Source organism: Podarcis muralis, chromosome 17 (genome assembly GCF_964188315.1).
Source record: "Podarcis muralis chromosome 17, rPodMur119.hap1.1, whole genome shotgun sequence".
In the NCBI taxonomy this organism is placed as follows: domain Eukaryota; kingdom Metazoa; phylum Chordata; class Lepidosauria; order Squamata; family Lacertidae; genus Podarcis; species Podarcis muralis.
In genome coordinates, this window is record NC_135671.1 from 38351489 (window position 1) to 38375853 (window position 24365).

The following is a 24365-nucleotide window of genomic DNA, read 5'->3' on the forward strand; positions in this document are numbered from 1 at the left end:
CTGTTAGGAGACACCTCACGGAGCTAGTTCCTAGCAACCTAAAAAAACTACAGTTCCCAGGATTCTTTGGGAGAAACAGTGACTGTTAAAGTGGTTATAAGAGTGTTTGAAATGTATAGTCTGCATGTGACCAATGCAAAACCTCCAAGTGTCCCTATTTTCCAGGGACATCCCTGATTTAGAGAAGCGGTCCTGGTTTCTGATTTCACCCTGAGATGTCCTTCTTTTCTTTAGGATGTCTCTATTTTCATTGGAGAAATGTTGGAGGGTATGGAGTTACCCGACCCCCGAGCAGTCTGAAGGTAATCCTGTATAGGGAAGTTTTTAAATATTTAATGTTTTGTTATGTTTTCATATATGTTGGAAGCCGCCCAGAGTGGCTAGGGCAACCCAGTCAGATGTGTGGGGTATACAGTGGTACCTTGGGTTACATACGCTTCAGGTTACAGACTCCGCTAACCCAGAAATAGTACATCGGGTTAAGAACTTTGCTTCAGGATGAGAACAGAAATCGTGCTCCGGTGGCGCGGCAGCAGCAGGAGGCCCCATTAGCTAAAGTGGTGCTTCAGGTTAAGAACAGTTTCAGGTTAAGAATGGACCTGCGGAACGAATTAAGTACATAACCAGAGGTACCACTGTAAATAGTAAAATTATCTTTATGGAATGGGATGTCCCTTTTTTTCATCGGGGAAATGTTGGCGGGCATGCCAGTGATGTGAAAATGCATAGAAAAGAGTGGGATAGCACTTGCTGGATGATGTTGTATAACTTCCCCACAAGCCAATCAGAATGAGTGCCTAAGAAACAATTGACATCACTTAATGTCCCCGCAAACATCATACAAACCATTCAGGATGAATGAGCTGCCCTGGTTTCAGTTTCTCTATCAGTCATGAGGCACATTGGGTGACCTTAGACCAGAGACAATAAAAGACACTATGCTGCCGCACAGTCTCCCACCCTAACCTATTTCACAAGGTTGTTGTGAGGATAAAAAGTGCAGAGGCATTTTATGCCACCCTCTCTTCCTTGGAGGAAGAGCAGGGTGGAAGAGGGTGGGATATGATTTGGTCCTCGGTTCGACCAAGTGGGCTCTCTAGTCCACAAAAACTTTTGCCACAATATGTTCTTTCATCGTTCTGGTGCCACAGATTATCTCTTGTCTTTTTCCCACCCACAAAGCATTTAACGTCCTGTCTTGTGGCGTTTTGTGTGTGGACACAATAAGGACTGTAAAGCACATAGCACAACACAATGAGGACAAGAGTGACTGTTCAGGCGACAGCAATCTCCTCTGCATAGGAAGTTGCCCTTCCTGTCCTCTGACAGGAAGAAAACTGGGTGAAAATAATCCCTCGGAAACAGCTTGCAGGAAATGGCTGCAAACAGGGGAAGGGTGGTGGTGGGAACGGAAGCTCACAACCAGAGAACCACAACTGCGCCTGTGGAAGAGAGACCAAGACACACCGGGGCAGCTAGTGCTCCCTATACGACTGTGACATATCCCCCTCCCGTCCCTTTAACACAATGACAGAACTGTTTCCTGGCATGGAGAAAGGATTTTTATTTAGCAATAACCTCTTGCTCCACCACAAGCTGTGGAGAACCTTTGCCTGTCCCCCTGATGCTGCTGAACTATAACTCCCATCACTCCCGGCCATTGCTGGGGCTGATAGGAGATGTAGTTCGGCAACCTCTGGCAAATCAATGGTTCCCCACACCAGCCATACAAGAAGCGCAAAGTCACACACGTGGTTTTCTCCACACAACCCTTCATCTCTACAACAACTATTTCAGGTAGATTAGGCCGAGAAAGAGAGAGAGAATGGCTGGCAAGAGAGAATTTCATATCTGAGTGGGAGCTTGAACCCGGCTCTCCAAGGCCCTGGTTCAACATTAAAACCCTTCCATCTCCATTCTCTTCTAAGGTAAACAAGGCTGAGAAAGAAATGAGTCACTCCTCAAGACCAAACCAGGATGCAATCCATGTCCACACTTACCTACTCTGACTTTTAAATAGAGGATTTTTCCGTTCTTGAATGCCTGCCTTTGGGCAGCTTTTGAAGGCCCTGTCTATTGGGTGGCATGGGGAAGATGAGAGCCGGATTAAAGTGGTAGAGACTGTCACATGTGTATATATTTCTTTCTTCTCATGCTGCAACCATTTATTTTTGTCCTCAGGTGCCTCCGTCCTTCAGGTCCAGAAATGATAGCAGGTCTGGGCCTCCCCACGGCTCAATCTGGTATTCGGACGATACCTGCCTGAGGGTGGGCCTGGTTGTGACGTCTAATTGGCAGGTTTCTCCCACACTCTTTTCTTTTAAAAAATGGGATAAATTTGTCCCTCTAAAATCTGGTGCTGTCAGCAGTGTGACATTCCCAGGAACCCTTTTATGTTGTGGATCCCAGTGACACTGGCCACGCATGCATTGCCCCCTGGGGAAGTGAAAGTGTGTTTGTATGCACACACACACACACACACACGCGCGCGCGCGCGCACACACACACACACACACACACACACAGCGCCAACTGGTGGAAGGGAAAGTCCAATATGGGCATCCCCCAGGATTACAGCTAGTTTCCCTCCCACTCCACCCTCTTCTCAGAACAGAAAAGAGGCTGGTTACCAGGCAACTGAGTAGAAGAGTTTTTAAAAAACACAACGAAATGAAAAGACACAAAACAGACACAGATGGGAAGAGTGCAGAGAGCGCCAAGGGAGGAATCTTGTACTAAAGCTGAACCAACCACCATGCTGAAAAAGGGAACCACAAATTATATTTGAAGCATGAAACAGGAACATGCAGCCCAGTGCAAAAGGGCACGGATTTGCGGGTCAGCTGAAAAAAAGAAGTACCATTAGATGTGTGGAGATCTCCATCTGAGTTCTTTGCTGCCCATCATCAACATGGGCACCCCTGCTCTTTTTCCCACTCTAGCAAGGTGGCAGAAACTTCCTAGAGCAGCCAGGACCATCTTGGATGTGACCGAAAGAGGCTGCCATGTGAGGAAGCAAATATTGAGGATGCCACTGAGACACTAGCATTTTCCTTCCAGGCTGTGGAGTGCAGCTAGGCTTCTGGTCAGGTTGTTTTGGCCTGAAATTCACCCAGTTATAGAACTAGCTTACAGAAAACTACGTATCTGCTTATGAGCAGTGATTCCTGCCCTGCAGAGTAACATCCAAATCTCCCCCTTTGGCCTGCTGGCCTTCGTTTTCTTTTACATTTCTGAATTCTGAACCTCTTTTTCATTCAGCTGCACTGCACTAAAATATTGACCAATGTCATCCTGTAATGGTTGGGTTATAGCTGGAGTCGTGGCAGTATCTGGGCAAGCCTGGTAAAACATGGCCAGGGATGACGGAGGGATTTTAGTCCAGAAACAGAAACAGAAGGAAGAGGACAGTGAGGTGAGGAACAGGCACACATAAAAGGTTAGAATGAAATGTGGTTTAAATGCTTTGAGGGGTAAGTGACCTTAGGAGGACATTGTCCTAAAAGGCAGAATAAAAGTATATAGGTATATTTGCAAGGCAATCTTAAATAGCAATAGCAACTGTCTTTGGAACTGTGCATGTGCAGCCCCCAAATACATTGGGGGACATAAAAATAAATGTGTGTGATGCAACACTTGGATGCTGTAAGTGGTTGCGGGATGTGTGTGGCGCTGTAGTCTAAACCACTGAGCCTCTTGGGCTTGCCGATCAGAAGGTTGGTGGTTCGAATCTGCACAATGGAATGAGCTCCTGTTGCTTTGTCCTAGCTCCTGCCTACCTTGCAGTTCATAAGCACGCCAGTGCAAGTACAGTAAATAGGTATCGCTGTGGTGGGAAGGTAAACAGTGTTTCCATGCACTCTGGTTTCTGTCATGGTGTTCCGTTTAGTTTAGTCATGCTTGCCACATGACCCGGAAAGCTGTCTGCGGACAAATGCCAGCTCCCTTGCCCTAAAAGGGAGATGAGCGCTGCAACTCCAGAGTCAGTCACGACTGGACTTTACCATCCAGGGGTCTTTTACCTGCTGTAAGTGGCCTAAATATGAAACTCCTGGATTTGCCAGGTCTGGTTTAAATACTGTCAGGCTGGCCTACCAACCCTTCCTTCACTGGTCAACAGCATAGCCAAAGGGATGGGACCCTCCCAAAAGTTGCTGGACTACTCCCATCATCCATGGCCAGTGACCGCACTGGCTGGGGCTGACAGGAGTTGGTTCCCCACCTCTGCCATAGCCCATCATCACAAACTGTGAAACACCAGGCAATTTTGGTTACAATTAGTTTTGAAATGGTTGCCACTCTAGGCTTCAGGTCTCTGTTAGTGCTTCCCAGAACTCAGTTCTGTCCACTCGCAGAGCCATTTGGTTCCTATCATCATTGTATTTGGCAAGATATTTGGCAATATCTGAAGATCTTTCTTTGCTTATGATCTGCTTTCACTTACACACATCCTCTGGAAGAAAGAGTAGCTGTTAATCAAAGACCCTCTGCTCCTCTTATAGCCAGTAATTAAGCACAACCATCCTGGGATGCAGGAAAAGAGAAGTGTGTTGTACAGGGAAAACATGTTGCCTACATCCATAGCTCAGTCCCAGGCATCTCCAGCCCTGGAAATCCAGTCACGGTTAGTGCAGACCAGGAATGGGCAACCCTTTCCTCCTATGTAGGGACACATTGACTCAGGAGTAATTTGTGGGGACAGAACAGAAGCAGTGAGCAGAGACAGAGTTGAAGATAGGTGAGGTGAGAGACAATGTCCTGAATTAATCATCTAGAATAAAGACCCTCATGGTTCAGTCTTCCTCAGATTAGAACGCCAATCCTGTGCAGGTCTTCTCAGAAGTAAAACCTACTGGGTTTGATGGGGTTACTCTCACCTAAGTAGGGGGAGGGTTTTGTTGTTGGTGCTGTAGTACAGCAGACCAACACAGCTGCTGTTCTGCAAAGCAAGTGAAAGTAACTCCCAATTTTAGTGCCGCACACGGAGAGCAGATGCCTACCTAATTATTCTCAGATAGCTGGCAGGTGGACTCATTTTTCCAAGGCATAAAAGTGGGAGTTGGGGCGGAATCAAGCAAAATACTGTACCAATTTTCCGGAACCTACACAAGAGGGAAGAAACTATTTTAAAAGCCTGGAAAATCGAGGGATTCAAGGAAACTTGGCAACTAAGGAGGTAGAGGTTAAGGGGCTTCAGGTGTAGAGAATTCTGAGCGAGTGGTCTGACTCTGTGCAAGTCAGCTCCTAAAATCACCTCATCTCAGGCTTCTTCTGCCTTCCTGGGAATATCTCTCCTCCTTGAGCTGCAGTCAAAACCAGAAATCTCTCCATTCCCCCTTCCAGCCCCATCCAACCCTCCCATCCCAATCCAGGCTAGAGGCACACACTTAACACAGATTACTCTGAAAGAGAAGCTGTTTGCTGACATTCTTCTTTTCTTACATTGGTTCCCCAGATGTTGTTGGACTACTAGGACCCCATCACCCCCGAGCGCTGGGCTAAGTAGCCTGGAGATGATGGGAGCTGCAGTCCACTGAAATTCCGGGACCCAAGACTGGCTCTGTGGTTCCTGCCATCACCCACCAGCTTTTGTTCTGACTTCTGATCAGCCACAGACAAGGCCACTGGTGGAGAATAGTGCAGCTGGTTAGAGCAGGGGGCTGATAATGGCAAGGTTGCAGGATTTCTCCCCATAAGGGACATCTGCACAGTCCTGCATTGCAGCGGGTTGGACGAAGGATCCTCAGGGTCTCCTCCAACTAATTCTGATTCTCTGTATCTAAGAAATGACAATATAAATGGTAAATTCTGCAGAGACCCACCTCTTTTGCTTCTCCCCACATACTTAGTCAGGGGAAGGTTAAACAGTAAGTTGTCTTCTACTCAAAACATCAATGAGTGAGGTTTTTATTTATTTCTGAGTATGTCTATACAGCCACATTTTAAATTATAAAGATGGTGTACACTATAAAACACCATTCTGTTTTTTATTTAAAAATCCAGATGATCTCAGTGATGACAGTCATGGTAGATGTGAGGAACCTTTTTCCCTCCAGATGTTGCTGAACTACAGCTCCCAACAGTCCCAGCAAGCCTGGCCAATAGCCAAGAAAGATGGGAGTTGTAGTTCATCAAACATCTCCAGGGCCAGAGGTTCCTCACACCTGGGTTAATGGCTTTCTTTGGATTGGTTTTGTGCATGTGAAGTGGTTCGCCATCAGCTGCTTTCATCAGCATCAACACCAAACAAATCCACACTCCTTTGTATTGTTTAAAGGCCTGTTTTTATTGAAGTGACTGTGTTGCCCATGGCAATGACAGTCCTTGCCTGTCTCTGCAGTTGGCTCCGGAGCCATATGCATTCATTTGAAAAACAAAGAGACCAGGATGCCAACCATTATTATTATTATTAATTATTATTATTATTCTTAAAAAATGACCATCCTAAGGCAGTTCTCTTAGCTGCCCTGAAGAAAAAAGGAAAAGAGAAAATGACGGACCTGCATTTTTCACATACAGGTACACAGGACTGAAGTCTACAGCCAAATAAAATTAAAGGTTGTGTCCAGGCAGTCCAAATTCCCCCCTGCCCAAAGCTGAATTCTGCAACCCACATGAATGGTACTAGATGAGCAAATTTGCGTAATTGCGTGTATTTTGCACAACCTAAGCTGCAGTCCTCTACACCTTTACCTAGGAATAAGTCTCATTGGACCTCATAGGACTTAATTCTATGCAGACACATGTAAGATTGCACTGTTACTCTGCAAATTTTTGCTTACAACTCTGCATCCTTTATCTTGCTTTTGCTAATCATAAGGAGGTCCACTATGCAGGACCCTGAAGCCCACCCGCTTTGACCCCTGGAGCCCCTCATTCTGCAGCTGCTTGAGATTATTTCAGCAAGCTTTGCCTGCAAGCACTTTTAAGCATATTTTCATAGCCAAAAGGGCTAAGAAAGTTGCTTTAAAAAAAGATCAAGAAAGAAAGGCGGGATCAGGAGAGAGCCAATCCTGCAAAAATACCAACTTATGGAATTGCAGCAGATCCACAGCCTAGCAGATCCACAGTGAAGAAACCTAGGGAACTTATCATTAAGCAGGGGGCACCAGAATGCCCTGGACATAGTTTAGAACATACAGGCACAATCTGTTATCTGACTACACTCACACACAGGCAATGGTTAAGTTAATTCATTTTTTTAAAGGAAGTGCTGAGTGCATGCCTACTTAGTACAAGTCACATCCTTTTACCCAAGAACTGTAGCCTATTGCAGGGGAGCAGTCTGTGGCCAGCAGTCTGCCCATTTATTTACCTACTACTTCTTTGATTGTTTTTCTGCCCATGCTCAGAGGTGCTCTCTTCTTTGTTACTACTTAACTTGTGCCTGGACGGAGCACCTGACACTGAAAGCAAGTTTCAGCCCTACGTTCTGGCCACAAATTAAGCCCTGCATGCAGGCCAAGCAGACGCTGTCTAGTACTCACATACACAGCTCTGGCTGCTTACAAGCAGGCATTAAGGCATACACACATTCAAAATTTATACAAACACTGACATGAAATTCTGAGCTGCTCCACTTTCTCCACCTCTGTGCAGGAACTGATCACCATGCCCCCTACTATCTAGGTCTTCCAGCTGGCTCCCTGATGCAAATCTGCTCCAAAGCTTCAACCCCACACATTTTCCTTCTGCTTTTCCGAAATAGCTGGATTAATTCCAGAGTGGCTGGCTGGCCTGCTTTTGGGATGGGAAGTTGTGGGGCAGATGATGGTTGAGGTATGATGAATGATACAGGCTTCTGAATCTGCATCCAAAGCTCGCAGGTTCTTGACCCAGAGATTCCTTAACTGTCCCAGTTCCAGAGCTGCAGTTCTTGCATCAGGCATGATAGGATTAATTCCTAGAACCGGAGGCCAAAGGCTTAAAAGGGTGTAGTTTCTAGTGTTTGGTGTCTTGTACCATTCCTGGCAGGGGCTCCTTAAGGCAATTCTAGAGTCTCAGACAATACATGCCGTGACATCGTTTTGGATTCTGTGGTTCATGGTTCTAGAACCAAGAACAAGATAGATAGTTGGGGAACCTTTCACCTTTGAGATGTAGGTTTCTAATCTGGATTATCCCTTTATTCATTATAGAACTGCCAGAGGAGACTTGTTTCTCTCTTTCATATCCCCCCCCATTCCCCCCCCTTAAACTGAATGATGTCACTCTAGAACCAGAAGTCCTGGGGAGAGAGGATTCTCATGGGAGCCATAGGTCTGCAACCTAACCAGTTTCTAGATTATGGCTGTAGAATGGGAAACATCCTATATAAGATGGGCATTTTAGCAACCAGCAGGTTCCAGCCCTGAAAACGGCCCATTCCAAATCTTTTAAAATCTAACAGGGTGGTCTGTGTGTCCAGAGGAAACACTCAACATTTGTCCAGGGATCTTGGGGGAATGGAGAGGCAGGTGGAAGGGTTGTGGGGGCAGGGAGGGTCTTTGGTTATGGATCTGGCCCCATCAGCTGAGCTGCATGTTTGGGAAGGTGTGCAGCATCCACAGCAACCAAGGCAGCTGTAAGAGGTGCCTTCCTCTCTGGCGTGAGGTATTCAGTTGGTCCCCCAAGGGACTCTGCCACCAGGGCAGGCAGGTAACACTGAAGAGGAGGAGGCCAACGACGATGACAAGAAGAGAGGCCACCGCCCTGTTTTGGCCCTACGTGGGATCCAGCTCAAAGACGCTGTCGTCAGTTGGCGAGGTGAAGAAGCAGCTCTGGCCAGAGGGGGGGCGCCGGCTGGCCCTGCTGAGCCCCAGCGACTTCTCAAAGTCCAGCAGCTGTCCCATGAAGTTGAAGTTGGGCGAGATGTTGGACTTCTTCCGCTTCACCAGATCGTAGGCGTCGTTGAGGGACAGGTTGAGCTTCTGCATGAGGTAGGCTACAGTGACGGTCACCGAGCGGCTGATCCCCGCCAAGCAGTGCACCAGAATGCCGCAGTTCCGGGACAGGGCCTCATCTGGGACAGAGAGGGAACGAGAAAGGGAAAAGGGAAAGAATAGGTCAGGCGCGTGAATACGGCTGCACTGGAAGGAAAAAAAGCAGAGACATCACCTTGCCAACAAAGGTCCGTATAGTTAAAGCTCTGGTTTTCCCAGTAGTGATGTATGGAAGTGAGAGCTGGACCATAAAGAAGGCTGATCGCCGAAGAATGGATGCTTTTGAATTATGGTGCTGGAGGAGACTCTTGAGAGTCCCATGGACTGCAAGAAGATCAAACGCATCCATTCTTAAGGAAATCAGCCCTGAGTGCTCACTGGAAGGAAAGATCCTGAAGCTGAGGCTCTAAGACTTTGGCCACCTCATGAGAAGAGAAGACTCCCTGGAGAAGACCCTGATGTTGGGAAGGATGGAGGGCACAAGGAGAAGGGGAGGACAGAGGACGAGATGGTGGGACAGTGTTCTTGAAGCTACCAGCATGAGTCTGACCAAACTGCGGGAGGCAGTGGAAGACAGGAGTGCCTGGCGTGCTCTGGTTCAGGGGGTCATGAAGAGTCGGACACGACTAAACAACAACAAAACGGGGGCTGTAAGGGCTGGGGGGTGGCAGGACAAGGGAGGCAGGTGGGGAAAGAACCCAAGGGGGGGGGGGAAATGAAAGTTCAGTTTAAGAGCAGTGCTGAGGATATCCTGCAACTTCACTAGTGAAGAACTCAACTTCCTAAGGATCCTATAGTAACTTGATATATATATCAAAAAGCAAGTTTCTAGTCCTCAGGATATATATATAGACATTGACTGCTGAGATTTCACTAGCCAGCGTGGGGCTGAGTAAAGCTCCCAGTGATTCAATAGGACTTAAGTGCCCCACATACTGCCATGTTCCTCCAACTATATGAAGCAACTAAGAAAGATGTAGATATGCTTGGTCACATAATTGATACATGTCACCGAATTGCTTTGCTCCCCCCCCCCCCCCCCGAATAAAAGTGATCTTGCTTTGACTTTTCACACAGACAGGCTTGCCTAAGGACCACCGCAGCAGGGCAACGGCCCTTTACATCCTGCTGGGGAGAAGCCAGATGGAGACAACTTTGACAAAAGGTCCTTGGTGGGCGTCATCTCTCCTAAACTGTCCCAGAGACTATTCTTCCATCACTCTAATTCTTTTTTAAATGGAAGATTTTATGCTGAATTTTCCAAAGGAAAAGTCTGAGAATTGTATGTCCACGATTGCGTGCACTGCAACAGCATATTTCAAACTGTGCCAAAGAAACACAAAATCTAGGTTTAGAAAAGAGTGTGCAAATTGTTCTCTTCTGGCTCCAGTTCCAGAAAGGCTTGCAAAGAATTTGGAAGTTTGGGGGCAAAAGGAAGTGGGCAGCAAAAGAGAGAATGAAACAATGAGGAAAAGGGCATTCAAGCTGACATTAGAGGATCAGGGGAGAAAGCTCAAAAAATAGTTGTGGCCCAGGATAAGGGACAAAGGTAGGGAGTTTGGGGGAGGGGCAGGCACCCCCTTCCTAACCACCAGAAGGGAGGGGAAGTGGAATGGAGTTGCTGGAATCCTGAACAGCAACACTCAACACTGCAACATTTTGTTGCAAGGCCCCGCTTGCAAGAAGCACTTTGTGAAAATTTGAGTGGCCAAGCAAAGTGATTAGAATGAGGAATGCAAATAAGTCAGTTTATGAGAATGCATTAACTCTGTTGAACAGAGAGAGAAGGGAAAATGCCTCTCTTTGAAGATGCGGTCTACGTGCCACAAGTTTTGGAAATGTTTGGTTTAAAACTGTAAACTTTTAAAATAAGAATTCTCTGTTTTATCAATCAGAGGCACCCGAAAAAAATATTTTAAAATAATTAATCTGGCAAATTCATCAATGAAGCATTGCAGGCCTAGTTGGTACCCAGGCATCATATTCTGTAGGGTACTCTACAGATGATGCAGGAACAGAACCAGTCTGAGGATGCACAGACCACAGACCTCGCTGTGTGCACACACTGAAGCTGCTCAATGAGAAAGAAAAGGGGGAGACTGGCCAACAGCAAAGAATCAGTTTGGGAGTGTAGGAGACTTAACGTCAGGGAAGATTGCAGGTCTGTAACGCAAAGGAAGAGTAAGGTCCCTAAAGGACATGGGATGGCTGGAGGGGTCAGTTAACCCAGCCCATGTAGTAGATACACTGAGCAAGGGTGATCCAAAGGGTGATCCACGTTGCTCACAACCATCTAGGGCTAACCTGATGCTCTCAGCAGGTAAAGGACTCCTACTCTCCAGCAGCACAAAATTCAAAACAGATCAGTACGGGGCCGCTTGAAAACTGTGCCTGCTGAGAGTGTCATGAGAACAAGCCAGAATGGAATGGCACACCATCGTGTTGCCTTCTCCCTGGGATGCTGAATTACTGTACCTCATCACTAAAGATGCAGATCAACTGGGAGCCCCACAAGTTCTAAGGACTTTGCCTAGTAAGCTGCCTGAGGACCCATGAGCCTTATTCCTGTACAGCAGGTATGGGGAGCTTTTGTTTCTCCAGATGTCACCAAACTACAACTCCCCTCAGTCCCAGCAAGCATAGCCAATGGCCAGGGATGATGGGAGTTGTAGTGCAGCAACATCTTGTGGGTGGGGGTGGGGGGCAAAGGTTCATCCACAGGTGATGCACAGGAAGAAACTAGGAGGCAAAGCTCTGGCCCCACTGACTTTGGGCGAGGCCTTTGGATCACCCAAGCCAGGGATGAATACTGGAAGCCAGGCCTCCTGCCCTTCCTTGGTCCTACCTGACTTTAGTTCAAGCACCAGCAACTCACTATGGGAACCCTGGCTTGGAAAACCACCCATTTCCAAGTGTATCTACCTGCCCACTGGCCCCAAAAACTAGATGCACTAGTGCAGGCATCCCCAAACTCGGCCCTCCAGATGTTTTGGGACTACAATTCCCATCATCCCTGACCACTGGTCCTGTTAGCTAGGGATGATGGGAGTTGTAGTCCAAAAACATCTGGAGGGCAGAGTTTGAGGATGCCTGCACTAGTGGGACAATCTCTGGGGTGTTGGTCCCAGCTCCTTACTCACTTGCAAGCCCCAGGGTACTGAAAGTTCCCAAGTGGTATGTTACAAAAAACTGCGGTAGACACAGTGTTTCTAGGTTCTCCGCCTCCTTATGAATCAATCATGAATCACAGAATTGCAGAGTTGGTAGGGACCCCGAAGGTTCATCAAGTCTGTCCCCACCGCCCAACATGAAGACACAAAGGTGAGTGACGGGGCCCAACTAGTAGTCAGCTGTGAGCTGCAGTGAGAGCCAGTTGCCTCTCAATGGACTCAGATGACTTCTCAGGGACACAAGCCCTATTCCCTCAAATGCTTTGCAGGGGCCATGTGAATGGCCAGCCACAGGAAAACGCAAGCGGGAGGCCAAGGGTGGGGTTTTCTGCCTGCCTTTCCCTTCACTCACCAATGAACTCAATGGCCTCAGGGAAGAACTGAGAGAGGTTCTGGCTCCAGTGGTCCGAGATAGGGATCTGCTTGTAATGGAAGTCACCGTTCTTCTCAAAGAGGTTGGGCAGGTTGGGGGTGACGTTGAGGATGTAGCGGATGCCCAGCTTGGCCAGGGTGTCCATGTTGGCAGAGTCACGGGCGCTGCCCAGGTAGAGGTTGGGTAGAATCTGCACGGGGAAGGAGGGGGGGCTCGCCCCTTCCGACTCCATCCCGCTGCTGAGGGGCCCCGACTCTGCATCGGAGCAGTCGGAGCTGAGGCTCAGGCCGCCCAGTCCCACCACAGGAGCTGCCGGGGGCACAGGTGAGCTACTGGCACTGGCTGTGTCCAGGTTGGTCTCACAGAGGTGCGGCCATTCAGCCTGAAATTTATGGAAGCCTCCTGCAAGGAAGGACAAAGCCAAGAGACGACTCAGCAGCAGCACAACCACAGATGTTACATGCAGAATTAAAACACTGACAGTGGAGGTTCCCCTGTCATAGTGGGGACACCCTTTCCTAAAATAATAATTATTAACAATAATAATTTATTATTTGTACCCTGTCCTGAGTTGCACCAGCCACTCTGGGCAGCTTCCAACAGAATATTAAAAACATAAGACATTAAACATTAAAAAAAATCAGTTCAGATGTCTCCTAAAGGTTATATAATTACTCATCTCCTTAAAATCTAATGGGAGGGCATTCCACAGTGTGGGCGCCACTACAGTGGTGCCCCGCAAGACGGAAAACCTGCTAGACGAAAGGGTTTTCCGTCGTGGAGGCGCTTCGCAAAACGAATTTCCCTATGGGGTTGCTTCGCAAGACGAAAAAATCTTGCGAGTCCCCGCGGGTTTTTTTCGCTCCCCCCCCTTTTCCTAAGGCGCTAAGCCGCTTATCAGCTGTTCCGCTGATAAGCCGCTTAACAGCTGATCGTGAAAAGCCGCTAGACCGCTGTAGCACTAATCCGCTAAGCTGTCAATGGACTTGCTTCGCAAGACGAAAAAACCGTTAGACGAAGAGAATCGCGGAACGGATTCTTTTCGTCTTGCGAGGCACCACTGTACTGAGAAGGCTCTCTGCCTGATTCCCTGTAACCTCACTTCTTACAGCAAGGGAACTGCCAGAAGGTCCTCGGCGCTGGACCTCAGTGTCCAGGCTGGACAACGGGGGTGGAGATGCTCCTTCGGGTATACAGGACCGAGGACATTTAGGGCTTTAAAGGTCAGCACCAACACCTGGAATTGTGCTCAGAAATGTACTGGGAGTCAGTGTAGGTCTTTCAGGACCAGTGTTATATGGTCCCAGCAGCCACTCCGAGTCACCAGTCTATCTGCTGCATTCTGGATTAGTTGTAGTTTCCAGGTCAAAGGCAGCCCCATGTAGAGCGTGTAGTAGTAGTCCAAGTGGGAGATAACTAGAGCATGCAGCACTCTGGCGAGACAGTCTGCAGGAGGCAGGGTCTCAGCCAATGTACCAGATGGAACTGATAGACAGCCGTCCTGGACAGACCTGCGCCTCCATGGGCCGCTGTGAGTCCTGCACACCTGGTCCTTTAGGGGCACAGTTACTCCATTCAGAACCAAGGAGTCCCCCACACCTGCCCCCCTGAAGCAGTACTTTTGCTCTACCCATATCCATGACTTTCTGTACAGTTAAGAGGCAGTCAGGAGCTCCAAGTCCTGAATCCTTTCTATTGGAGGCCAGACCTCTTGCCTCCACTTTAACACGCCCCCCCCCCCTTGCTTACAGATGCTGCTGCAAAGTGTTGTGCCGGGAGATTGTTTGTTTACAGACTGTTGCCTTGGTGATATTACATTTTGATTGCAGAAATCTACAGGGCATGTTTATCATAGATTACATAACAAAACGCTTTAACTGCTACCATTCCAGGCTTTTTTACATTTTTTAAAAGAGCACAGAATCATAGACCTTGAGGATCATCTAGCGCCAACCCCTTGCAATGCAGGAATGCGCAGCTGTCCCGAAACCTGCACTCCTGGCAGTCTTCAGTGTTGTGGGAGCAGGGGTGAGGAGAATTAGGGAGACCTGGTGAAAAAGGGCCGTGCTCCTGCACTTTTAATAATTGTGCACAAGAGAGAATTTCAGAGCAGCTTGCACTGTCTGGGGGAAAAACCTGTGTTTTCATCTTCCACCTAATCACTGTTTCCAAAGGACAAAGTGAGCAGCGAACTACATGTTAAATGCTGCTGGGTGTAGCTTTGCCTCAATATATTTTTAAGACCATCTCACATGAAAAGCTAGCCGCAGAGAGAGGTGCAATCGTGAGTGGAAGATCTGTGGGTGGGAAGGAGAAGCTTTGCCTACGTTGCCTTTGTGCTGAAAACCACTCACAACTACATTTCTCTCCATGGAGGGAAAAACACAGGTTCAAGAATATTTTCCCTGATGTGGAGAAAAAGAGATGAAGGGGTGATTTTGAAGAGACAACCACCGCTGCTGGTGGAAAGGTTAAGCAGTCCCTCTACCCAACTTTGCTGAAAAGCTACAGTCAAAATAAATAAATAAAGAGTATCAAAGTTACACAGAACTGTGCACTGTGTTTGGCAACCCTACAATTAGTCAGTCAATAGGTGGACCCGGATTAAGGGTAGCCAACCTGGTGCCCTCAAAATGTTGTCGAACTACAACTCCCATCATCCCTGACCACGCTGACAGGGACTGATAGGCGTTGTAGTCCATAATCTGGAGGGTGCCCCGTGGTCTAGCTAAGGGGTAGCCAAGGGTTGAATCACAGCAAAGCTCCATGCAGAGGAAGGCAAAGAGACAAAGTGGGAGCTTCATATACCCTGCTGTAGGAGCTAAAGTGGCATTCTCATAGTTTGGACTGCACTGGTGGCACACTTGCCAAAAGGCTTGCTGAGATTTAGAGTCGCAAACTGATGATGGGTGGGGGGTGGGGGTGGATTGGCAAGCTCTTTTGCATTTAGCAGCAGCATGTTGTGCAGAAATCTGCAAGTGAAGCTTTTCACAGCATCGCACAGCTACAATGGCCAGTTGAAAAGCTGGCAGCCTTATTCACTACTGTTCTTCTATTCTGGCTCCCGGCCTGGTTGCTCTGATGGGTCAGGCCTAGGGTGACACTTAACAGGCTTGGGCAGCGGCCAGGGAAGTTTCCCAGGGCAGGCCTGTGCTGCGTTGCCATCCAACCCCCCACCCACCCACCCTGGCAGTCCCTCTTGTACATTTAAGAGCTGGGTGATAAAGAAGACCTTGAAAGCATGCAGATGTAGCCAGGGGAAAACACTTCACTTTTTGAGTTTCTGTACTTCAGGACTTCCTTTTTTTAAAGTCACAATAACAAACGAACACAGTACCCCATCAGTTTAAAAGGCCTGGGAGATGCTTTTGCCAGGCGCCTAAAGATATGTAATGAAGGCGCCGGGTGAACCTCCCTAGGAAGAGACTTAAAATCTCAGGCAGGTGTGAGGAACCAGTGGTACCTTCCAGATGTTCCTGGACTCCAGCTCCCACCATCCCCCAAGCCTTAGCCATGTTGGCTGGAGCCAATGGGAGTTGGAATCCACAAGAGGGACACAGGTTCCTCCATCTCTGATACAGGATAATATTCCTGGCTAAGGTCACTAGGAAGGGATGTGTAACAAGACCAAGACTGTGTCCACACCCCAAGTTACTGTGTCCTCACTGCACTTCCAGGGCTGGGTTTGTAATCCATGTTCCCACAGTGTTATCCAAAATACATACGTATCCTGCACTTTGTTATCAGATGCTACCGTTTGAGGCGTTGTTTCTCAAACTAGCTTCACACTTGATTGGAGGCCTTAAGCCATTCCGTAATTCATCTCTAGCCAATGTGTTGCAGGATGAAATCATCCGCTGCCTTGTCCCCCCACCCCCACGTGTCCCCTGTGTGTTGCACAAACAAAAACTAACTGAACTCTATGGTGCTAATATGGACACACCCTTATGCCAAGTCAAACCCCAGGTCTAACCCTGATGGCCAGGTTTCACCTCTGCTGTCAGAGGCAGCAATTCTCCTGAGTTCCAGTTGCTGGAAACCTGCTCTGCCCCGTTGCCACAGCTGAAAAACTGCTGATTAGAACAGCTGGGGGGACGGGACATGGCAGTACAGGGATGGGTGCAATTGTGGTTATCTGCTCTCCTGATTCAGCAGCAAATTTAAAAACAGAGGAAATCTCTGGCTTGAATTCTGGCAACAATATTCCCTGCTCCACTGGAGAATGGACTGGTTAGGGGAAGGGTCCACAGCTCACAGGTAGAGCACCTGCTTTGCATGCAGAAGGCCCCAGTTTCAATCCCCAGCATCTTTGGGAAGGGTTGGGAGAGGACGCTGCCTCAAACCCTGAAGAGAAGCTGCCAGTCAGTGCAGACAACACCAAGATGGACCAATGGCCTGACTGAATATAAGGGAGCTTCCACATCTTTTAGGCCAGGGCCACAGCTCAAAGGTAGAGAACATCTGCTTTGCATGCAGAAGGTCCCAGGTCCAGTCACCAGTATTTTCAGGTAGGGCTGGGAACACCCGGCCCCCGAAACCCCAGAGAACCTTTGCCAGTCAGTGTGGCTTGTTCTGAGACTGATGAGGTCGACTCAACATAGGGCAGCCCCCTAGGAAAGAGATAAGTTGCCATATGTCGGGTAGCCCTGCCCCATCTCCCACCTCCACAAATCCTGCTTTCCTCAGCACACCCACCTTGCAGGTAGTAGGCGGGGCAACCTTCCTCCCGCAGCTTCTGCAGAAGCGTCACCAGCACTGACCCTTCGTCCTCCTCCTGGCTCCCTGGTGGGGGCAGCTGGAGCGTTCCCTCGTCATAGAGGAGCACCGTGCTATCCCTGAGGGCCTGGGGAGGCCCCGGCAGCAAGGACCCGACTGAAAGATTCCCCTTCCGGAGACGACGTAGCAGCAGCCCCGGGAGGGCCACGCTCAGCGCCCGCTCCACGTGGGACGAGTCGTACAGCTCCCGGCTGCGGCAGTCCAGGATGTGGAGGCACGGAGACGGGGAGGCCAGCTCAGCCTGCAGCCACGACGTGGACTTTCCCAGGTCTTCCATGTGGCTACAAGCCACGGTCTGGAAGATGAGAATCTTCACGGTCAAGACTGCCCAAGCCAACCCTGCCAAAATCTCAGAGCGCCGCCTGGATTTTCCCCACTTGCAATGAAGCTTGCCACTTCCAGGACCTGGAAAAGGGAGTCTGCAGGGAAAGGTTTTGTCCAATTGGCAGATTGTTCCAAACTCAGGATCCAAAGTCCCAGGTGCCTTTGCCCTGAAGGAATCGCTACATCATGTTACCCATCCATCGCAATCCAAACAGCCTGGGCTAGCAAAGCAAGAGGAGGGTACAATGAGGGGTGCCTCCATGCGTGGAAATCATCCTTCAGTCTCTTTTTTTGGAGGGGGGGAGAAAGGAAAGGAATGGTATGGTGCCCAGCCTCTCAAGAGGTGAAAGTAGAAAAGGAGAGATGGGTCCCAGGGCTTTGTGACAGCCTGGAGGAGAAGAGGCTACAGAGGATTCTCGCAGAAGGAGGGAAAGTGGCTTCTTGGACACTCCGCTCAGGATCCTGACCTGCCTTACCGCTGTGGTTTCCCTAGTGCTGCCATGCAAGGGGAGATCTTCCAAATCAGGGTCAGCTGCAGCCAACCAAAATTAGGATCGCAAGTTGTGCCAGATTAGCCTCCCCTGTCTCTGCGTGTGAATCCAGCTAATATTGTTCCTGAGAGTTACCGGTAGATCTCTGCCAGTCAAGGAGAGCCACAACTTGTGTCCCAGCCTGAAGAAAAATCCCTCGATCCTCCTGCCAGCTGAAGTCTATCCAATGTCGCTGGAGAGGATGTGCTGAAGCAGAGGCCAGGGAGGTGTGGGTCTGTGGTAAGCTGGCATCCAGGTAAGCCAGTGGGGGGGGGGAGGTAGAAAATGAAGGGGGGAGAGAGGGAGAGGGAGAGAGATCCAGGCTCTGGGTACCAAGAACAGCACCTCAGGCTTCCAGAGAAGAAGGGGATGCTAGCACAGATCCTGGAGGAACCTGCAGTGGGAAAGCAAAACGGGAGAGTGAGGCTGGGGAGTGAGGGAGAGGGAGCACACAGGCAGCAGGCTAAGGGAAACAGGGGAAGTGCGTGTTCCCTTCCTGGCACCTTGCTGTCCCCTCCATCCTGGCCAGATGCTGACGAGAGACTTCCTGGCAACCAGAGGGAAGACAGCAGTAACTGCCAAGAGTCGGATGACAACATAGGCTGTGTACACACTGCAGGCACCCGGGGCTTTCATTCCTTAATTTCAAACCAGCCACATTTTGCACACCCAGGAAGCTTTTCGCTCTGAATCCCAGATGTGTGTGGGGTGACTAAAGGCAGTTGGCATGGGCGCAGGAGGGGAAGAGGCACTCCGCACGAGATCAGAAGCACCCTCTACTAAGGACCATAGCTCCAGTGGAAAGAGACATGCTTTGCGCCTGAGCAAAGGTCCCAAGGTTCAACTCTTGGCTCGCCCACCTAATGGGGAAAGGGCTCCGTCTGAGACACAGGACAGTCACGGCCAGGCAGTGCTGAGACAAAGGGACCCAGGCTGACTCAGGACAGCGGCTTCTTGCGTTTCTTATACTTTAGGGTTTCAAAAGGAGGAAGTTGGCAATTTCCTTATTCATGCTTTTCAAAACTATTGTGCAAATCTCTATGTCCAGTTACAGATTATGAATCAGTGGCACATACAATTAATTTATTGTATTTAATCAATCCGGAATAATCACCACCCTTGGCTCCATAATGCTCAGTCGTATTTAGGGTTGTCAACACCTAACCCCACCCCTAAAAAACCCTGCCCCATAACCTGGCTGCTCTTTTCCCTTTAAGAGGTGATTGATCTACAGAAAATCAGCAGAAAAAAAGCTTTTTGAGGCCTAGAAATAAACATCACAGGCTAATGGTCACAGATCAAGTGCTTCTGCTAAACATGCAGGTGCAAGAGTTGGTTGAAAAGTTGGCCAACCTAGAGCTGAGAAAGATTAAAGCCTCCACTCAGCAAAACAGAAAAGCACACATCTATTCTACAATGCTTATATAATGAACACAAGCAGGAGAAATTAATCAGCATTTTACAAGTTCCTAGTATTATTATTATTATTAGCAGCAGTAGTAGTAGTGGCATTTATTAAATTTATATACAGGCAGCAGTGTTTTAGGCACATCCGATATGCTGAACTTGGAAGTAACCTGAAAATGTCAGAAAAAAGGGAGGGATGGGGCTGGAACGGGGTGTTTGCAGGCTTTTTCAATGGTGTTTCAAATATACAATATTTCACTTAAATGTGCGGTGCCTTGGAATGTACCACCCACGTAAATTGGGAGTTGCCTGTACTGCCCTTCATCTAAAAATCACAGGGAGGCTTACAGCATAAAAATACAAAATGAGAACACAAAATACATAACAAACAAAAACAAACAAATCAATAACCTCTCTCCCACAAACACACAGAAAAGGCCACAGATCGTTTAAAGAGTCAAAGGCCTGGTTGTAGAGGAACATTTTCACCTGGCACCTAAAGACATATAGTGAAGGCTCCAGGCAAGCCTTCCTGGGAAGAACGTTTCCTAAGTGGGGAGCCACTGCAGAAAAGGCCCCTTCTCATGTAGCCATCCTGAGGACCTGTTAGACAGTGGACCTGTCAGAGGACCTGTCAGACAGTGTTAACAGACAACTCTTCCTCTTCTAAGATCTAGGATAACTTTGAGTTAGGATGCATAGGTTTGGTTTAGATCCCCCCTCAAGGGCTTTTTTCTGCAGGTCTATTGTGCAACATGACATTCAGGCAATACTAGAGCACTTGTCGTGGATTTATACTGGACCGTTTACACATCATTCTGCTTTATGAGCTGTTCTGTGATGCTTTCCCCATGTTGCCACATTACTGCCGTCTAGAGGGGCACCACTGCACTATAGTCAACACAAGCGGGACAAGACTCTTCTTCCAACAGGCTTTTGGGAATTGACTGCTTTTAATGAAAAGGCTGGTGCTGTGCTTTTTTATTGTAATTATTTGTATGTTTTAAACATATTTTATATATGTACAGTCATACCTCGGGTTACAGACACTTCAGGTTGTGTTTTTTTGGGTTGCGGGCCACCGAAACCCAGAAGTACCGCAACGGGTTACTTCCGGGTTTCGGTGGTCGCGCACGCGCAGAAGTGCTGAATCATACTTTGCGCATGCACAGAAGCGCCGAATTGTAACCCGCACGTGCGCATGTGCGGGTTGCAAGCAAGCATCCTGTACGGATCACGTTCGCAACCCGAGCATCCACTGTATACAGTTTTACTTCCATTAATGTTTAACTGGATTTAAAAGATTGTGGTCCCCCTCCCCCCCTATGTTTTTAATGACTTGTTTTTATCTGTAAACTGCCTCGAGTCCCACCAGGGAAGAAGATGGGGTATAAATAATAAATCTAATAATAAAAAGCAAACTGAAACATTTTATTCTGTAAAAACTTACAGCGCTCCAGCAGGAGGTTATGGGGAATGTATCAACTGGAAAGAAAGCAGGATGCCCACCTCAAATCTTTAGCAGGCACAAACAGTATGGAAAGCAGTGTCCCATATCACAACCCCAATAGTAACACGAATCATCACAAAATCCCCCCAAAAGGGTGTCTGGAGGGGCGCCCAATGTGGAGAGCATGCTGGGCTTGCTGGAGCCTCACTGGTAGTAGCTGGTGAGGTGGTACAAGTGGCTCTCCAACACCGCAGGTTGCTGCTGCTTTCAGAGAGGGTTGAGGTGCAGGGAGTATGGTGTGGCTTACAGTGGCAGGAACATTGGATCAGCTGCACTGCCATGTGCCATCCCGCCTAGTTCCCTGTGCCTGTCTACCCTCCTTCCCAGTAACCCAGGAGAGCAAGGGAGTCCCACCCACACCAGCCACAACTCAGACTAGTTACAGTTTATAATTTATTTGGAACGTTTCATTTGGTAAGAATTTTGCAGGCTTCGTCTTCACAACACTGCTGCCAAGTAGGACACCGCTGAAACAGACAAAGTTCACATGCAGTTTGTCTATGGCAAGAGGTGACACAAGTCAAGGTTGCCTTAGATCAGGTGTGGGGAAACCGTGGGCCCTCCAAACATAACCAAACTACAACTCCCATCTACCCCAGCAAGCATGACTAGTGGCCAGGGGTGATGGGAGTTGTAGTTCAGCAACCTCTGGAGGGCTACAGGTTCCCCACACCTGCTTTAGATACAGTGAACTTTGGGAGGCATAAAAGGTAATGGAGCGGATGACTGGGGTTCTCCTGGGCAGGGGGAGATTGCGCCAGGTCAAGTACTGGGAGGGTAGTAGTGATGATGGTGCCATTTGGCTGTTCTGCCTCAGGCCTGTCTTGGACCTGCTCCATCTATCCCTTTCATCAGTGCTCTTCAATGCTGGGTTCTCAGATGTTGCTGAACTATAACTCCCACCAACTATAGCTCCCTGTTGTCAAGGCAACCTCTTTCCTGCTGCAGCTGAAGCCAACCAAGACTAAACTTTTCATCAAAAAGTCTATTGTTTGAGTCGTGCCTCTGCCATGATCCCACTTCACAGACAAGCCTCCACTCTCTTGATCTCACCCTAGCAATGGAGATATTAATAACGACCTTTCTTAAAGAGTGGAGGCAAGGATTGCAAGGTGTGTACAGAAAGGGCATTCAGTGGAAAGAGCGTCCAGTCGAATAACACCCTCCCCCTCAAAATAATAATAATAATAATAATAATAATCATTATCATCATCATCTGCTTTGCCTAGTAGCCCTTCTCTTAATCTCTAATGTGCACGGGAGGGCTGGCCGTGGTTCCTTAGTGATGGCACTTTACACATGCTCAAAAGCACCATTTACCTTGTACCGCTATGCAAGTTTACTCAGGGCCTGTAGCTAAAGCAAAAGTACTTCGCGCGTGCCCAGAAGCCCCGACTTCTCTTGAATCCGCCTCCCATCTTCTCAGGGCTGGAGTCAACCTGCCCGCCCTCCTGAGTTCCACGAACGGGATCGGAGCTTCAGGCTGGTGTCTTTAGGATTAGGACTTCCCACGAACTTTGCGCAGCTTCAACCTCGGCACGGCAAAGCAGAGATCCCGGGCCCGAGCCCTGGCCGCCTCAACGCTGCGTCAAAGCGGAGCCCAAGGCGCGCGTTCCTCTTACCCTGCGGCGCTCGCCGCGCTTTGCGGACGCCTGGCGGAGCGCGGCCATCCCGCCGGCCGCGGTTTTCGGAGCAAGCCCGACGCCGAGGCGCCCTCAGCGCGTCTCCTTCGGCCTCGGGAGAAGAGCGAAGCGGGCGGGCGGGGAGGACTCCTGCGCCAAGGCGGCTCTCGAGGCCAAGCGCTCCGCCGCCAGCTCGGCTGCCTGGCTGGGCTTCGGCTCAGTCGCCTGATGCGGCTCCTGCGCTCCCGTCGCCGCGAGAAAGGCGACTGGCCGCTGCGGCAGCGGGAGGAGCGACGGAGTCCTCGGCCGCCTCCATCTGCAGGGCGGCGGGGCGCGCGCCCAGGGAGCGCTGCTGCTGCGAGCAAGTTCCGCGCGGGGCTGGGCGGGACGGAGAGAGACACCGGGGAGACCCTTCTTTGGTAAGATGCCCGAGGGAAACAGGTCGGCGGGAGGGGATCGAGGCACCGTCTCCAGCGCCGCGCGGCCGGCCAGCCTCTCTCTCCGCCCGCCTCTCTCTGCCCGCTCGGCCAGGCGCGTCCCCACCCCGGCTCCACGTGGTGGCTGTGTACAGCCCGGAGCCCCGCCCCGCCGCCGCCGCGCCATTGGCCGGAGGCGCCGCCCCGGGAAGGCGGAGCCGCTCATCAAGGCGGCCGGGCGCGCACACGCACACGCGCGCGCACTTGCGCATCCATCCAGCCAGCCGGACAAGGACGGGGTCAGGTGGGCGCCTTGGGCCGGGGCTCTGCTTCCTCGGGCTCTTAATGGCAGCCTGGCGTCACTGGGGTTTTAACACGCTTGGTCCCCTCCCTGTGCCAGAACGGCGGCTGTGCGGGCTTTTGGCTGCGTCCGCATCATACTGTTACGGATCTGAGGTAACAGGGCCTAATAGTAAGGAAAAGGTAAAGGGACCCCTGACCGTTAGGTCCAATCGCGGACAACTCTGGGGTTGCGGCGCTCATCTCGCTTTACTGGCCGAGGGAGCCGGCGTACAGCTTCCGGGTCATGTGGCCAGCAGGACTAAGCTGCTTCTGGCGAACCAGAGCAGTGCACAGAAACGCCGTTTACCTTCCTGCCAGAGTGGTACCTATTTATCTACTTGCACTGGCGTGCTTTCAAACTGCTAGGTTGGCAGGAGCTGGGACCGAGCAATGGGAGCTCACCCCGTTGCGGGGATTCGAACTGCCAACCTTCTGATCGGCAAACCCAGGAGGCTCAGTGGTTTAGACCACAACGCTACCCGCGTCCTGCCTATTAGTGAATAGTAGAAGGTAATAAATGGTAGCGTTTTGATTATCTGGGATATGAAGGGAAAATACCAGCTGCAGAAGGATTCCTTGGCTAGCCTAAGGAAGACGACCTGGCAAGCTCTGGCCGTTGAGAACCAGTACAGGGCCATTGAGGGCCATTGGCAATGCAGGAGAACTGTCCCCTGTCCTGAGATGTGAACAGAGACAGGGGATTTGGAAGGTTGCCAGGATAATGGGGTGAGTTGTCACAGGAAGAGTTGGGGGGCCTTTGGTAGGAGCCTTGGAGTAGCTGAGAACAAAGGGCAGAGCCATCTTGGCAGGCTGGCTGAAGGCAGGCTGGGAGAGATGCCTTGGGCTCCAATGCTGCACTGCTGTGGGGAACAAGCCCCTCTTGAGGTGACCACACTGGACTTCCTCTATGTAGACTAATGGTGTAAATATATGTAATTTAACCATAATTCCAAAAGGATGACAGTCTCTGCTGT

General features: G+C 49.6%; 1 protein-coding gene across 2 annotated transcripts; it reads right to left on the bottom strand.

The window, feature by feature from the left end:
* Window positions 1-5891: 5891 nt before the first annotated feature.
* Window positions 5892-23173, bottom strand: DUSP9 (dual specificity phosphatase 9). 2 transcript variants are annotated; one of them, XM_028712340.2, is made up of 4 exons: window positions 22634-23173; window positions 17160-18488; window positions 12444-12866; window positions 5892-9001 (listed from the first exon to the last, which is right to left on the bottom strand). In XM_028712340.2, the coding sequence occupies exons 2-4, from the start codon at window positions 17515-17517 to the stop codon at window positions 8703-8705; spliced, it is 1080 nt and encodes a 359-aa protein (XP_028568173.2). In that variant the 5' UTR covers window positions 17518-18488; window positions 22634-23173; the 3' UTR covers window positions 5892-8702. The 2 variants fall into 2 exon arrangements, with proteins under 2 accessions (XP_028568173.2, XP_077777856.1); XM_077921730.1 differs by having other exon boundaries at window positions 22332-23173.
* Window positions 23174-24365: the final 1192 nt, after the last annotated feature.

What these genes read in the sequence shown, in the direction of transcription:
- DUSP9 (XM_028712340.2), bottom strand. Translation starts at nt 17,517, where the DNA reads ATGGAAGACCTGGGAAAGTCCACGTCGTGGCTGCAGGCTGAGCTGGCC. An exon ending in CCCCGCCTACTACCTGCAAG is followed by an intron (nt 12,867 to 17,159) that starts GTGGGTGTGCTG and finishes CCTTCCTTGCAG; the next exon opens with GAGGCTTCCATAAATTTCAG. An exon ending in TGAGGCCATTGAGTTCATTG is followed by an intron (nt 9,002 to 12,443) that starts GTGAGTGAAGGG and finishes TCTCTGTCCCAG; the next exon opens with ATGAGGCCCTGTCCCGGAAC.